The sequence below is a fragment of the Taudactylus pleione genome, unplaced genomic scaffold, assembly GCF_031769625.1.
Source record: "Taudactylus pleione unplaced genomic scaffold, aTauple2 ptg000125l, whole genome shotgun sequence".
In the NCBI taxonomy this organism is placed as follows: domain Eukaryota; kingdom Metazoa; phylum Chordata; class Amphibia; order Anura; family Myobatrachidae; genus Taudactylus; species Taudactylus pleione.
In genome coordinates this window covers 3,429,383-3,446,879 of record NW_028284527.1, presented here as the reverse complement: position 1 = coordinate 3,446,879, position 17,497 = coordinate 3,429,383, and the positions used below count along the sequence as shown (strand labels likewise).

Sequence of the window (17,497 nt, the reverse complement as noted above, 5' to 3'; positions counted from 1 at the left end):
TCTCCAGAACCAACTGAAGAAAGATGAAGCACTCCACCGAATCCAGGAAGAATTCCTTAGTGCAGTCCAAGTACAAACTGATAATTCCTGGCAGTTACAGTGGATGACACAATGGCAACATTTGTATAGCCAACTTCTTGGTTTGAATTCAACAATTTTACAGTTTATACATATTAAGCCTTGATAAATATTATCTTTGGATTAAAACGGCTGCTGTAGGTTTCTGTGTCATTCTGATGTATCTGACTAAGGGAAGCATACAAGACCTTCTAAAGAGTGGAGAGGTGGATAACTGAAGTTGCCCATAGCAACCAATCAGCTTCTACCCAGCAAGTAAATTTATATATGAGATAGAAGCTAATTGCTTGCTATGAGCATTTAGAAGGTTTGACACATCCCCCCTTGTTACAAGGGGGCAGATGTATGAAGCTATGGAAAGTGATAAAGTGCAGAGTGATAAACGACCAACCAATCCGCTCCCACCTGTCATTTTTCAAACACAGCCTGTAACATGACAGTTGTGAGCTGATTGTTTGGTCATTTATCACTCTGCACTTTATCACTTTCCAGAGCTTCATACATCTGCCCCAATGAGTGATGTCTGCTTGCTACTACAAACGTTTGGATGGCTCATGTGCATAATATATTCTATAGCAGAGGTTCCCAAATGCTGCCATTACCGTCCATGTTTTAAGGAGATCCACGCTTGAGCACAGGTGGCTTAATTAGTCCTTAGTCAATTTGATTTAACCATCTTGACTCAAGCATGCATAGCCTTAAAACATGGACTGTAATGGCAGGTTTTGGGAACCTCTGTTCTATAGTGCTCATCTGTGTTGTGTATGTCATGCAACCACCTGAGCTGATTTCCTTCCACCACTTCTCCTCCCAGGTTTAGTCTTGATTGGGTTAATTTGGAAAACTCCAAAACAAACAAAACACTTTAGGGAGCCACCTATGGAATATACCGTACAAGATGACCTGTTTATCTCAAGCTATACCACACTCACATATTTCCACTACCACACAATAGCATATCTACAGTAAATGTATGTGAATGCAAAGAGCTAACGTGACATGATGTCATGTATTTACGCGATTAGCAGGAATAACTGATAATCAGCATATTTTTGTAGTTCTAGTCTATAGTTCTATCGCCAAGAAAGATATTTTCAGAACCATGCAAACATTTGACTATTAAAACTAAAGAAAATACTATATATAATGTGTAGACTATTTTCTACAGCTTAACCCTTAGACATTATTGATTTCTGCAGGTAATTAATAATGGATGAAGTAATAGACACAGACAAAAACACCAACACTGAATATTGTGCTTATTATAAGAATGGTTCAGGGTAATAAATTCAGATTTAAAAAAAAAAAAAAGTGTGAAAAGTCCAGAAAACTGGGTTTTTGATACTTCTATGAGTACATTAATGACTACTGGAGCTGGAGTTTGGCGACTTTAAATTGATCTTTAAAAAGCCGAAACTCCTCTCCCCCTTAACCCCTGCAGCCTACTGGTATACTCCATTATTTCTAACAAAGCACCAAGGGACAGAACAGAGGAGCAACCAAACGAGAGAGGGGGAAACAAGGTTCTTAAACACAAAACACTGTAGAATAAATTTTATAAGAAAAAAAAAAACCGAACAAGAAAATGAATAATACCCCTTTTACACCGGAGCTAAAACCCGGGTTATTGCAGGGTTAACCCGGGCAGCTCCCTGGTGTAAAAGGGGAGAGGGTTGGACCGCCGGATCGAGTGACCCGGCAATCCAACCCAGGTAAATAGCAGGGTTTAACACGGGCGTAGCCCGTGAAACCCTGCTGTGAGAACAGCGCACTCCGGGTCACGATGACCTGGAGTGCGCTGCAAGCCGGCCGATTGGTCCGGCTTCAGTGGCGCTTGGAGATGACGTCATCTCTATGAAGACCCAACTGCGGTGTGAGGGGCGCCGACTCGGGAATATCCCGAGTCGGCGCCGACTAAATTCCGGGTCTTATCCGGATAGGAACCCTGTTCCAACTCCGGGTCAGACCCGGAATTTTGGTGGAAAAGGGGTATAAGAGTATAAGTGGTAAATTTACTAAGATGGGAATTCTATTTAAGAAGTGATGCTGCCCATAGCAACCAATCAGCTTCTACTTCTCATTTGGTTGCTATGGGCAACATCACTTGTTAAATAGAACTCCCATCTTAGTAAATGTACCCTTAAAAGTGTTGGGGGGGTGTTCAGTGTGGCCCAATACACTCAGAGAAAAAGATATAAGTATAAAAATCCAATGTTCACTGTCATCTTTTACGGGAACAGTGGAGACATACCAAACTGTCCCTACGGGAGGATACACTTCAAAGTTGCATTGTGCAATGCCTTTCGTCCAATAGTGGCATATTTGGATGCAAAAATGTAGAATCAAAAATTGTGAATGTGTGGACCGAATACCAGCTGGCAGCCTGGCACAGCTGCTTATATTACACCTTACACCCTCCCAACCAAGAGACACTCACCTAGCAATGGTCTACTCCTGTGGGCTTCATAGAGGACCAGAAGGCCATCTGTACAGCGCACTTCACAAATCGGATGTACATATGACCCCAAAGCCCTGACAACATCCAAAGAATGAAGAGCACTCTCTTCTTACAGAGACCTATCATGGGCTAAGTCCGGAATCATAATCTCGTGATCTAGGTGGAACCAAAAACCCTTTTCAGTTCACAACGGGATATATACGACTTCTTCCAAAACCTATTCAATTTCATGGCTGAACTGGCTTTATAGTCTTAAGTATGGTCTGAACCACATGGTCAGCAAAAGCCTTAGCCCAAGGGATCATGGTTCAACAGCCATTCCATTAGAACCAGCGTTCTTGGCCAGTCTGATGCTGCAAAGAATCACCTAAACACATTCTCTACTTTCCTTCTTCAGGCCTGTGGAACCATTTCTACTGGAAGTAGACATGTAAATCAGACGAAAGCTCCAAGAAACAGACAAGGCATCTGCCAACAATTATATAAATCCCTTGTCACTGAGCAAAAAAGTCCAACTTTTGGCCCCCTAGAGATGGCATCACCTCTCTGACCAGGTTTTTCACAATCTGCACAAAGACTTCTGGGTGAAAAGGAGCATTCCCCTGGGTTTGTCTACTAACAAAATCTACTTCCCAGTTCACCCCTCGGTTGAATACCCCCTTGCAACATGGAACATTCCAGATAATTCCCTGATAATGGAATTAAATCAATACCATGACAATGTCTGACTGGAACATTATGGCCTTTCCTTAAATAAACTGGAGTAGTCTGAAAAAATGCTGAATACTCCTCTGGAGACCAAGAGACCAAAAGTGGGACAAAATGGTGACAGCCCTATAACCTTGAAGGCTGGGGTCTGTTGTCACAATTGTCCAATGCCAAATGGTGGATCCATTCTGAGGTTTTCACCTCACAGCCACCAGAGAACAGAGCTTTGTAGACAATCTGAGGAACTGGCTGGCCAGATCATGGTGTGAGTTGTCACATTTCCAAATTAGTTTGATCTGGAACTCCCTCAAGTGGTCCCATACAAACGGCATAACTTCCAAGGTAGATACCATTTTCACCAGGACCTTCGTGCAGAATTGAACAGACATCTCTCTGCCAGCTAATGGGTACCTTACTAGTGATCAAGCTCATGGGAAGAGGAGATGAAAACAGTATGTTTCTTCTTCCTGATTTGAATTGTTGGCTACAACCAGCTCCTTGCTGTCCTGAATACTTAGTGGTTGCCTGAGGGCTCACACTAAGGGGGATATTTCTCAAACCTTCTAAAGAGGAAAAGTGTAGGTGCTGCCCATAGCAAATCAGATTCTAGCGATGATTTTATAGAACTTACTAGATAAATTATAGCTACAATCTGATTGGTTGCTATGGATAACATATTTCCTCATTAGAAGGTTTGATAAATCTCCCCCTTGATTCTCTAGTCCCTGCTTTCAACTGGAATCCTCATTACAGCATGAGAACATCATTAGAAAGTCAGCACATATGGCCAGCATTAGTGATGGGTTACTCAGCGTACTGTGCTATGTACAACTATATACGTTAATGGAGACATTCAGTGCTTAGCAGTACACGAACAGTGTTTTTGTTTGTTTTACTTCTTTCCTTCATTTCTGTTGAATAGCATTTAGTATACTGAAAAATAAGAGTTATTGTACACTTATTTTTGTTAACTCTTTTTCTTCGAAGTCCACAGGGATACCATGGGGATTATGTGGTTGGAGTGATCCAGACACCAAACAGTTAAGCTTTCAGCTCCCAGGATGCCTCAGGTCCTCCTCCACCTCCACATTTACCCCGCCTATGGCCACAGGCATTCAGTTCTGTAAACAAGCCCAAGGCAAGAAGAGAAGGAAGAACAATCGTACACCAGAAACACTCAAACAAGATGAGGGAATCCGTGACCGAAAGAAAAATTACCCCAATGCAGCCGTACAGTCAGGGTGGGCACCTGTGGACCCCAATGGACATCGAAGAAAAAGAGTTATCAAAAATAAGTCTACCATAACTCTTATTTTCTCCTTCAGGGTCCATAGGGGATGTCCTAAAGCAGATCCCCTAAGGGGTTCCCCTGAGCAGAAAGGAGAACGCGTCACCCAAAGGAAGCACCCTGAGAGGCAAAAGTATCAAGGTGTAGAACCTAAGAAAAATGTGGACAGAAGACCATGTGGCTGCCTTCAACAATTGTTCAGCAGAGGCACCATGACGAAATGCCCACGATGGTCCCACCAACTGGGTAGAATGTGCTGTCGCCCTGTTGGGGACAGGTAGATCAGCTTGTGTGTAAGCCTGAGCGATAGAGCCAGAGTTTGTTTGTTAACTGGCCATCCGTGTTTGTGAAAACCATATAACACAAAAAGACAGTTTGTTTTTCTGAAAGAGTCTGTACAATGCACATAGATACAGAGAGCACAAACCACATCCAGGGAGGCTTCTCCTAAAGCAGAGGTCTTCAACCTTGGCCCTCCAGCTGCTGTGGAACTACACATCCCAGCATGCACTGCCATAGTTTTAGCATGCTGTTATATCAAAAAGGTGGCAGTGTACGCTGGGATGTGTAGTTCCACAGCAGCTGGAGGGCCAAGGTTGAAGACCCCTGACCTAAAGAAATGTCAGGAGACTGAAAATCTGGAGGCACAATCTCTTCATTCACATGAAAACTGGACACTACCTTTGGAAGGTAACCCGCCCTTGTACGGAGAACAGCGCTATCCTGGTGAAAAATCAAAAAGGGGGAGAAACAAGAGAGAGCTGCCATCAGAGACTCTGCGTGCAGAAGAGATAACGAGGAGAAAAAGTGTCTTTGATGTCAACCATTTCAAATCTCCTGATTCCAGTGGTTCAAATGGGGAAACTTGCAGCCCTTTTAGAACCACCGGTGGGATGGCTGAACTCGGGGAACACCCTGTAAAAAAATCCTGCAAGGAAGCAATCTTTCGCTGGAACTAAACTGACAATGCAGAAACCTGTACCATCAGGGTGGAAAGGCGGAGACCGAGGTCTAACACAGCCAGGAGAAAAGAAAGTACCCAGGAAACCATAAAAACTTTAGGGTCATACTTTCTGTTGAACACCATTGACCAAAGGAGTGCCACACTCTGTAATAGATGCAGGCCAAGGAAGGCTTTCATGCCGTAAGCATCATCTGAACCACAGAGCTAGTGAAACCTTTTGCTCTTAAGATGGAAGACTCAAAAGCCTCGCCGTCAAAGACAGAAGAGGGAAGTCCGGATGCAGGCTTGGACCTTGCACTAACAGATCAGGAGCTACTAGTATCACCCTACCGCCTTACTGCTTGAATTTTCTGAGAATCCTTGGGAGGGGGGAGATTGGAGGAAAGAGGTATGCTAGCCTGATGTCCCACCTAAATGCCAGAGCAACCACGAAGGCGGCTGATGTGTCTCTGGCACTTGACCCATACCTGGGGACCTTGTGATTGTGACAGGATGCCATCAGGTCAATGTCCGGTAGTCCCCATTTGTCCACCAGGAATTGAAAGACAGCCGGGTGGAGAGCCCATTCCCCGGCGACTTAGGAAGTCCGCTTCCCAGTTGAGGACTCCGGGGATGAACACTGCCGAGATTGCTAGACGATAACATTCTGCCCAGACTAGAATGTTTGTCACTTCCCTCATGGCTGCGTGAGCCCCCTTGATGATTGAGATAGGCTTCTGTGGTCGCATCTTCGGACTGGACCTGGACCGGCCTGCTCGGAAGCAGGTCCTGTGCCATGATAAGCATTTTGTATACTGCTCGAAGCTCCAGAATGTTTATGGGAAGATGAATTTCTTGATTTGTCCATCTTCCCTGAAAGGTGTGATGACCTGTCGTCGCTCCCCATTTGCGAAGACTAGCGTTAGTGGTGAGGAGCACCCAATTTGGAATCCAGAGTGGGCGACCTTTGTCCAGATGATCCTCTTGGAGAGAGGGAGAGGAAGAGAGAAACCTCCAGAGTGAGAAGGATCCTCCGGGACTGTATTAGATGATTCTGTCTGTTCCAACAGGAGAGAATCAAATACTGCAGAGGTCTAGATTGGAACTGAGCATATTCCACCATGTCGAAGGTGGATACCATTGACACCAAGACCTGCATTGCTGATAGAATGGATATCCTTTGATTGTGCAGCAATTTGCATACTCGCAATAAGGCTGCCATCTTGTCTCCTGGCAGAAACACCCTTTGTGCCTGTGAATCCAGAAGTGCCAACAGATGTACCATCTGCTGTGTTGGAGATAGAGAGGGTTTCTTCCAATTGATGATCCAGCCGTGCGTCTGTAGGCAGGTAATGGTCATTTGAAGATGGTATTGTAACACCACTGAAGATTATCAGCAGGTCGTCCAGGTATGGAAGTATTCCGACTCAAACGCCTGAGGTAGGCCTTCATAACCGCTATTATTTTGGTGAAGACCCGAGGGGCCGTTGATAGATCAAAGGGCATGTTGCTGCAGGACAGCAAACCGTAGAAATTTTTGGTGGGATGGCGTAATCGATACATGTAGGTACGCATCCTGAATATCCATAAAATAGCCATAAAATCCCAAGGTTCCATTGCCAAAATATTTGATCGGAGAGTTTCCATACGGAACTTAAATATACGCATAAACTATGGTTTTCAGATTTAGAATAGGGCGATAAGACCAATTTGGTTTTCTGAACCAGAAATAGAGTGGAATAATAACTCTTTCCTTGTTGAGACACAGGAAACGGAATTATCACGCCTACCATGAGCAAAGAGTAAGTGGCCTCCTGGAGGGTCAAGACCTTGATCAAATCTGATGGGGGAGTAGTGCAAGATAACTTCTGGGGAGGAGGTCTACGGAAAGTGAGAGCATAGCCCTGAGAGACCACTTCTCGGACCCAGGCGTCTGTTATTTGATGCCAGTAGTCCGCAAATTGAAGACGTCAGCCTCCCACCCTGGGATCCCCCAGGAAGAGGCCCACCCCATCAGGCAGAGAGTTTGTCATCCGGCTTAGAAGCTGAATGTCTGGCCGACCAGGACCTTTTAGCTTGCTTGGTGGTCCTGTGAGAACTAGACGACCTGGAGGAAGACTGTCCTTTTGCTAGTCCCTGAGGACGATAGGACCGAAAAGACTTTAATGTAGCTGTTGATGGCAGACCTGCAGATTTTAAAGCTACCGAAGTAGCCACTATCTTATCTAACTCTGTTCGAAAGAGTATATTTCCAGAAAAAGGTATGGATTCCAGAGACTTCTTTGACCCGTATCTGCTTTCCAGGACCTTAACCAAAGGACTCTACGAGCCACAACTGCTGATGGTTTAGAAGCTAGAAGCCCAGCATCTATTGCATCTTCTCCCAAATAGGAGGCGGCTTCCCGTATGTGGGGGATATATGTCAGCTGTTCTCTGGTAGCATTTGGTAGAGTATCTTCCAATGTCCCGGACCATTCTGCAACAGCCTTAGATACCCAAGCCCCAGCCATAGCTGGTCGGGTAACCGCTCCAGACGAAGAAAACATTGCTTTAAAGGCATGTTTACATTTTTCTATCTGTAGGATCTTTAAGAGAAGATGCTGACGGAATAGGCAATGTAGCCTTCTTGACTAAATGAGTCACATGAGCATCCACAGTAGGAGGGATTTCCCACTTTGTATCCTTTCCCAGCTTTTGAATGTACTAAGATGCTAAACTTTATGTAACATGGAATCGTTTAACCGGGTTATTCCATGACTCTTCCATAAGTTCAGTGAGCTGCTCAGATTTAGGAAACTCAGCTTTTACCACCTTTTGGTGTCTAAACACTGGAACCTACTTTCTAGGAGCCAGCTCATCAAACTGATTTGACCTCCCTTATCAAAAGGAGGAATATTCACCGTGGAAAGATGGTCCTCTTCTCCCGAGCTAAACCCTGGAGAAGAACCCAGCGCATCATCTGATTCCTCCGATGATGCATCTGAATCTACATGCTGAGCAGAGTGATAAAAAGATAACGTCCGCTTAGGCGCCTTAGTAACTACTGATCTGCTCGCAAAACAGCTGACTGACCCACAGACTTTAGTGGGCATAACCATCCATCCAGGATGGATGTATAGGAGGGCCAAACATAGCATACTGTGGGCATCCCATTAATGGAGGCAGCGTGGGAGTAGCCAAACGATCCACTAACTGCCTCATCACCTGCGACGAGGAGGATACCCAAGATGGCTCCTGTACAGGGGCTGGTAGACTGGACTGGTGAGGTGGTTCTTTTGAATAGATAGCACACAAACCATCCTGTATAAAGTCCTGAGGGGACAAGCCCACCAAACAGAATTTACATGAAACCAGCACAGGGGCCTCAGCTTCCTGTTCCCTTTTACCTTTAGACATATCAATTATAAAAGGTAAAAAAATGCAATGCAATAGCCTTCACAAATAACAAGTAAATGTGAAGTACACAGGAAAAAAAATAATAACACCCCCCCCCCTGTACCAGAGGGATAAAGAGAAACAACAGTGATAGTTATAAAACTGAGAGTCAGAAACAAAAGGCAGTATAAAAACAGAAGCTAGTAAACAGTCACATACAATGTAATTAAATTGCAATAGACTATATTTACCTGACCTACTGGAGAGGTATACAGGGGAGACTGACCCAAAAGCCTCCTGAGACAAAACCGCTTCAACAGAGCACTGATAGTGAGCTTTGTCTCATATGCACGAGGAAGGTAGGAGGAGCGACCCAGACGCAGGAAAAACCTTTGATGGATCTGCGTCTGGGTGGGGGATGGAGCTGCCGGGGAAGAGCCTACCTCCCTTAAGCTGCATCAACCGGCCGGGTATGCTGACCTCATGGCAGCAGAAGAGTCTGCAGCCTATCCCTGGCGTCAGACGATAAGGCCCAGTGGTCTAGTGAAGTGAACGGATGGCCCCGGGCCCTCACTGCAGCGACTACCATTACGTTTCCAGCGCCAGAAGCACAGATTGCCGCGCTTACTTGACATCTCCGTGCATCCGGTTCCCAGCATCGCTGCTAGCAAACTCTGCCGTGACCCGCCGAAATCACCAGAGTTGTTACTGGTGCTGCAGCCCGGCGGAGTGTCGAAGCTGGATTAGTGGCGGAGACGGAATCAGCGTAAAAATTAGCATGCGCAACGCCATCTTGCGAATGGCAGCTAGACTCCATCTTAAAAATAAAAATCTGCAAGATGCCATTTTGCGACCAGCGCCATTTTAAGTTACAACTCACGAGCTAAGTACATATGGCAATGTTTTTTGATAATCTTTTTAGAAACCATGACAGGCCCATTCTGGGGACAACCTTGCATAGAGAAATACCAAAAACAACTAGAAAAACAGCCTCCTGAGAAAAGTAAATAGAATAGACAATACACCAGAATACTGTGAGTGTTTTACATACAAATTGGGAATATAGTTGTGGCAATTGTAATATAACTCAGACATTGATCTACACAATTGAATTTGTCTGAATCCTAAACAGGTTTTAGTCTCACTCCCAGACAGAATGGCTCCACTGCCCATAACACATTTGCATTGCAGTCTGAAACTGTCAGTAAGGAATGAGATGTGTGTGTATATGTATATATGTTAAGTAAATAACATAACATATATATAAGTCCATCATAGATAGAATCTCATGCATAAACACCGCTCATTAGGCACAGTTGCGCTGCTAACATGACGCTCAGTAGTGAATGAACAATAATCTGCATGCGAACGCTGTTTATTAGCTGCATGCGTGCACATCTGCCCCAAATCAGATAAACCTAACTAGCGTCTTTTCCCATATCTCTAATACTTACATAATGCACACTTACACAAAAGGTTCCATAGCTATAAAGTAAAAGATCCAAGTTTTATTCATTTATTACAGATGCTGTGAAATAAAGACTATTTTGGTATCTAAGGTTTAATACATGATAAGTAAGCCGTGTTTGATATTATACTGATCCGCACTTTATCCACAGCTTTCCGGTTTCATCGGTCTGAAGATCGGAACATGCGTTCGCAACTTATGGACCGTAAAGACATAAAGAACCAAAATGTACTTTGTAAAACCAACAGTCTAGATTTGCATGAGGTGGGAAAACGAAGGCAACCAGCTGTTGGAGGCTGGACTGTGGCCATGAATCAACCTGTTAAATGCCCTGTAACAAATGCACCCGCACTGGGAACCAATGGGATCAGCAATAAACTCCTCTATTGTGTTGTCTATTTCTGGGGGGTATAAATATGTGTGCTCTGACCCTGGGTTGCTAGTCTATTCTGCTGATTGCCGGAGGTCTCTTGCTGATGCCAGAATCTGGTCCCAGAGCACATGCGTATGTATGACTGTATCTTGGGTCTGTATAATTCTTTGCTCTAAATTGTACTTAGACCACAGCGTGCAACTGACTGTACTTTACTTGAATAATACTTTGTGCTTTGGAACACATGTTCAAGGTCTAAAGTCTTTATTTTACTGTATGACTGGTTACGCAAATAGCGTCAATTTTAGAGGTTTATAGGCAGGGTTTAGAAGGTATAGGTAGGTGCGTATAGAGGTATATTGATAGAATCCTTAGGAGGTACACGGAGTCGCAGTGCATGCATCTTAATTCAGACGCTCAGCACTGTTAACTCAAAAAACATAGAAATAAAATAAAGCTTGAGACTGCCGGAGGAGTCTCGTTACCAAAGGTGCATCTGAATCCTGCCGCACCAAATGAACAACTGAATGCCTGTGGCGAGGTATATGTGGAGGAGGACCTGAGGCATCCTGGGAGCTGAAAGCTTAACTGTGTGGTGCCTGGATCACTCCAACCACATTATCACCATGGTATCCCTGTGGATCCCTATGGACCCCGAAGAAGAACTTTTATTTAATTTTTTTTGCAATATACGGTCAAACAAAAGGATTAGCAAAGAAACTGAAGTGAGGAAATAAAACAAAGACCACAAGACTGATACAGACGAGCAAATAGGTTAAGCATCAAAACCTTGTTTCGTCATGGTAACAAATACATAAAACGTACCAATACTTCTTCTTTCAGTTGTCCCAATGGCACAGAAAGTTGACCCAATGCTTTATCCATTCCAACCTAGAAAATCCAAAGAAAATTTGTTACAGATGACATCCACACAGAGTAGCACATTTTACATTGCCCTCCATAGTCCAAACACATCACTGTAGCAATCAGATTTAAGCAGAATCAATGCAATGGCTTCAATCAATCTTATGAAACACATTCAATGTAGAATCTCTCCATAGTCTTGTACCAAATTAGCTGACTGCGAAGTTATCAGCATCACTGCTATTTGAAAATGCGTGTACATTTTACAGTTCAAACATCCATAGGACTATAATGAATTCAGAAACAATTGGTCATATATCAGAAATCACATAGGGCCCAATCTATCAAGCGTAAATCACACAGAACCTGTTTCTTTGTATAATTGACCATGTGTGTAGACTTTAATTGTATTTCACTGACTGTATTCACATAATATCTATTATGTGCAAAGTACACAATTCTATTGGAGGATGGTGTCACTTTTTAGACTATGCTGCGTATACTGTTCATCTGGTTTTCACAGTAAATGGGAGTACCATATTTTTTATATCGATATTTATCCAGAGTGCCAAACATATACATACATATTTTTTTTTTCATATTATATATACACATATGTATATTTTCTACCAACACATACATACATACATACATACATACATATATATATTTTTTTTTTAAGACATGGCTCGTACCACATAATAAACAGTGTGGTCTGATTAACACATGGTTTTATACATGTACTCCACCGGATATACTCCCTCCCAGTTACCACATCAGGGTTCTACCGGGCACTCAGACCACACCGCCTACTGCTGTATAACGTCAAGGCATATTGGAACCATGCCAATTACCGTTGCAGTGATAGAGTCCAGGTTTAGTGTAGCAGAGTCACAAGGCACCGTTCCAACGCGTTTATTCACAGACGTCGTCAGAGGGCTTGTATTGGCTCAGCTATCCAATTAATGATCCCGGCATAACAATATATCAGTTATACAGATTATACATTTTAGACACAAAATATGCAGGGTTTCACATAAAAAACACATGCAATCCATATTGGTTTAGTGCATAAACAAAAAGTATCGACATTAGTATAAAAACCTTATTAAATCACTAGAATAAAACCCAAACCACAGAGGTAGAACAGTATGTGCCAACGCAGTTGCTAATGCGGACCACTACATGTTATACAGTTTCAATACCAATTCTGAGCTAATACTACTCAAGCCTGACCATGTAGGTATGTGGTTCACAGAGATATTTTGCACAACATTACAGTGACTATGCATATCTCACACTATCTCAAAAATAAAATAAAACTGTTAGACTATTAATACACTGCATTAAAACATTTTTAACAGGTAACTATTGCATTCCTAGTCGTTAAAAATAAAGAGAATTATTAGCAAATGAAAACAATTAGAAAAAAAAAAGAACTATAAGTGTCTCTAGAGAATACTAAAACTATTGATGCAGTATTCTCCCCAGGCTGTTCATTGCGGGCGCATCGCCCGGCAGAAACAGCCTACCGCCCGGCACTTCCCCTTGCCCCAATGCACCGCGTCTCCGGTCACCCTCAACGTGTCCTTGTTGACACACACTTTGTGAGCGAAACCAATGTGCTGCTTCCGAGGGAACCTGCTGGCAGTTACACCAACCCCACATGCAGCAGGGTCCGGCTCTGCTTCCTGCGGGAACTTCCTGTGGTTATCCCAGTGCTGCTGCCCTTGTGGAGCCGGCGTAATCAGCTGTCAGGTAACAAGTTGCTGCTGCGCTGTGTTACACACAGTCACCTGTAGCCCCGGGTGCCGGTGTGAGCGGCGTAATGTGGGGACACCGGGCTGTACTATGCCGAAAGCAGTAGCATAGTCTGATGTTACTTCCACTCCAGTATTACTGCTGACGCGCATGGGGTGCATGGGGTATTCAGTATGTACGCTAACTAGCTACACAACTTACTGTAAGCTCTCTGTTCCCATACACACTAGTACTGTCTTGTTTCAGATAGATGCGCTAAATTTCCAGAAGCTCTTATATACTGTACAGCTAATACATACGTTTTTTTTTTGTATATGCATAATGTGCTGTAAAACCATTGAGTTCTGGTGTAATCGCCTTAGTGTTAATAAGGAAAACTTATACTTCATAAGGAATAATGATTTGGGGGAGACAGGGGCATATTTCTACCTGCCCCTGTGCCATTTTTCCAGTGTCCCCCCCAAAAAATCTGTGGGGACAGTATTTGGGAGCCTGCAAGTGAGGCCAGTATCTGAGAGTTGTATTATAATAATTTATTTGCTGCAAGCAAGTGGGGCCTCTAAGAAGAAGAGGAGAATTAATATATATATTGTTATTTCAAGTTTAAATCATTATAAGGTCAGGATTTAAAACATTTTATTATTGCGAAGGCCCCCACTCGGCTACTTTTTGATGCCCCCCGGCTGGAAAATTTTTCTGGGGAGAACACTGATGGTCACACAAACAAATTAACCATATCATAACTACCGACTAATAAAATCCACGGGGCTTGTACATCAAAACAACAAGCTGTCAAGATACCATAATCCACATCAAATCTAATATTATGGCAAAGCTATATCAATCAGCCAAAAACAGAGTGATCTCAAACCCTTCGTTAAGTACTTTGGGGACCAGAGTATCGAAAGTCAGGATTCAATAAGTTTCTCGTCTCATAAGCATCTTATTTCTTTTGCCGCACTCTTATATAACGCTACATGTCCAATGCCTTTGAATTTGAGGCCTTCAGGGTTACTATTATGACATTGCTGACAATGTTGCAGTAAGCTATGATTTAAAGTTCCATTTTTTTTTCCAAACATGAAGTACCATTTGGTGCATTGTAAACAATTGACTGGCATGCATAAAGTTTCCAAATGTAAAGCATTGTGATACAGTGCCATGGATTGTATACAATACAAATACAAGATAAACATACCAAGTTAGTGGACAGGTTTACAAAGTCTGCATAGTCCTTGTTGATGAGCTCAACCATAGCAGTCTTGAGCAGTCTGTAGTAAATCTCTAGATCATCTCGAAGGTCTTCTAGCTGCACACGCTTCCTGCACTCTGATACAAAGTGGTCGACATCAAACGAGTCCTTTCCAAAAGAAATTAATACAAGTAAACAGTAGTTCAGACACTGAATAAACAGAGAAAAGTTGTAAACACAAGATATACACACCAGCAAAGTTAACCACCCCTCTCAAGATAAAAAGAATAAATATCTATCTCCAGTGAAGGAACACTACCAGTGAATGAACAGTTTCAGGTTTAATACAGTAATCTTTACATTTTAGATTAGATCTATTGACTATGTGTTATTGATGTTAAGCTTCGTACACACCTATTGATATATCTGTCCTGTCCAATCCATCTGGTGGGATGGAAAATCTGGTAATGTATGGAAGCAAATAACAATAGAAATTTGTTACCAAACACTGGAAAACGCCTTAAGTCATTATTTACTGGACTTGTCTGTTAATTTGCTAGCATTGTGCATCCATTCACTGATAATTTCTACTCCTTTCCTGTTAATCACTTAACTGGTAACATCGCATGAGATGCAGCTGGCAAGGTCGCATCGCATGCAACCGCGTTGCCCCGGCTTTAGAAGATGAGATCTGCTCTGCACTTGTCCTCCCAGGACTACCCTGCAGTGATGCCTCTGATTAGTTGCTATGGGCAACTTCGCCACTCTTTACACATCTCCCGTAATATACAAGTTCTGATGCTAATTTTTATGCTACTTTTACAGTATGTGTGTCTATTTGTGTTACATTTTCAAGTTTTTAATGTGTTAGTGGTGATTAATTGGAATTAATATTAAGCCGATTGTTTTATATTAATTTGGGGACATATAGAGTTGTAAATGGTTTTACAATTTCTTTTCTTGAAGTCTGATACAAAATTAGAGCCATCCAAGGGCAAATTATATACATGGATCAAAAGTTGTTGAGTTCAGTCACTTATTTAAATTGGAAAATGAGACAGAAAAAAAAAAAGTAGAAATAGAGGGGTAGCTTTACTAAAGCTTCTAAAAATGAATAGTGGTGGTATTGCCCATAACATTCTAGCTATCATTTCTCTATTACATCCTACAAAATGATAGACTGAATCTAATTGGTTGCTATGGCAACACCACTTATTTTTAGAAGCTTTAGTAAATCTGCCCCAGACTGTTAGCATATAGTGTAATAGCTGAGGGTATACAGAATGTGTGCAGCAGGCATTTATGCACATATTCTGTAAACTGTCACATACTTCTCTACAACAGAGTCACTTCAAACATATAAACATTTTTGAGCCATCCAAATGCCATGTACAGCAAAAATATTAGTGACAGGCAAACTGACCTGCTGCTGGACATCTATTGTGGAACTATATGACCCAGCAGGCAGATATTATTATAACATGCCGGGATTTGTGCCTCCACAGCAACTGGACAGTTGCATTTTACCTCATACTGATAAAAACTTTACATGAAAGCTGTGATAACACTGTTTTTTTATTTATAGAGCGAAATAGTGACATCATACAGCACAACAGGACCCGTAACAAGGTGACAAGCACCATCCATCCGAACCTTCATGAACTCGTCTTTATCGAAGCACAAGGCGCCAGGACTCTGCGGCAGCTGCATCTTCTCTACTTGATCCTTCTCTTCACAGACACAGACCCTGCAGTGAGAAGGGAAATCTCTGACGCGGCACTTCCGCCAGCCACCGGGACATATGATGACGACACGACGACATTAGCAAAATACTTACACATCGCAGCGCCTCCTGGTGGTCGCCAACTGTTATCACAATCCATTTACTTAAGGTCTATCGTTGTACATATGTGGAGGATAATATTGGACCCTTGGCATAAATCATATTATTTATTTATTATTTATTACCAGTTATTTATATAGTGCACACATATTCCGCAGCGCTTTACAGAGAATATTCGGCCGTTCACATCAGTCCTTGCCCCAGTGGAGCTTACACTCTATATTCCCTATCACATGCTCACACATATACATACACACAAGCATTAATTTGTGTTGGGAGCCAATTAACCTACCAGTATATTTTTGGAGTGTGGGAGGAAACCGGAGTACCCGGAGGAAACCCACGCAAGCACAGGGAGAATATACAAACAACACACAGTTAGGGCCATGGTGGGAATTGAACCCACGACCTCAGTGCTGTGAGGCAGCAATGCTACCATTACACCGTCTGAACTTCTGTGATTATTAAGATTTTCGTATCGCCGTGGATATTTTAATTAAAATATCCTCATTATGTACAAAGGGGAAGTCTCAAGGACAGCATTGCAGTAATCACTGTCCCTGCAAGTTGTATGCCCGACATATTGTAGAAATCTTTCACGTTTGTAAAAGACTTCTCCTGTAGAAGCTGTAAGCTTCCGCCACAATTCAGAAGCTGCAGGAGAAAGATCAGAAAATATTTATCCCGCTCGTAAGCCTTCATAGGCTTAAAGCAGTTTACTCCATCTGAAGATGCCTACTCCCTGGAACAACCGGGAATCTCCCAGAAATCGGATGACACTCACAGGCGGCCGGAACAGTGGGCAAGTCTTCCTGCCAGCCGCCAGCACCAACCTCCCCCGCCGCCACCATCCACTCCCCCCTAACTGTAGCCACTAAATTCTTAAAAATAATTGGGGGGTTCGGTGGAGCCTATGACGTGATTTGCACTGAATCGCGTGATCGTGATCCTGCCCCCTGCTGAACAATACCGGTATTCTCGGCATTGTGTAGTGGGGACATCCAGATTGTCAGCAAGTATGGGCTAAAATCGTAGTCCCTATTGATGATTATTATTATCCTTTATTTATATGGCGCCACAAAGGTTCCGTAGCGCCTTACACAGTACATAAATGAGCACACAAGAAAAAATGTTAATAGTAATATA

General features: G+C 42.9%; 1 protein-coding gene across 1 annotated transcript in view; it reads right to left on the bottom strand.

Annotated features, from left to right (window-relative positions):
• COG2 (component of oligomeric golgi complex 2) overlaps positions 1-16,269 on the bottom strand; it is a 112,550-nt gene extending 96,281 nt beyond the window's left edge. Inside the window, exons 1-3 of the mRNA XM_088472493.1 lie at positions 16,162-16,269; positions 14,515-14,676; positions 11,517-11,582 (exon numbers count right to left, since the gene is read on the bottom strand). Of these exons, the coding sequence (XP_088328619.1) occupies positions 11,517-11,582; positions 14,515-14,676; positions 16,162-16,218 (285 nt within the window). The 5' untranslated portion in view covers positions 16,219-16,269. The remainder of the gene's footprint in view (positions 1-11,516; positions 11,583-14,514; positions 14,677-16,161) is intronic.
• Positions 16,270-17,497: the final 1,228 nt, after the last annotated feature.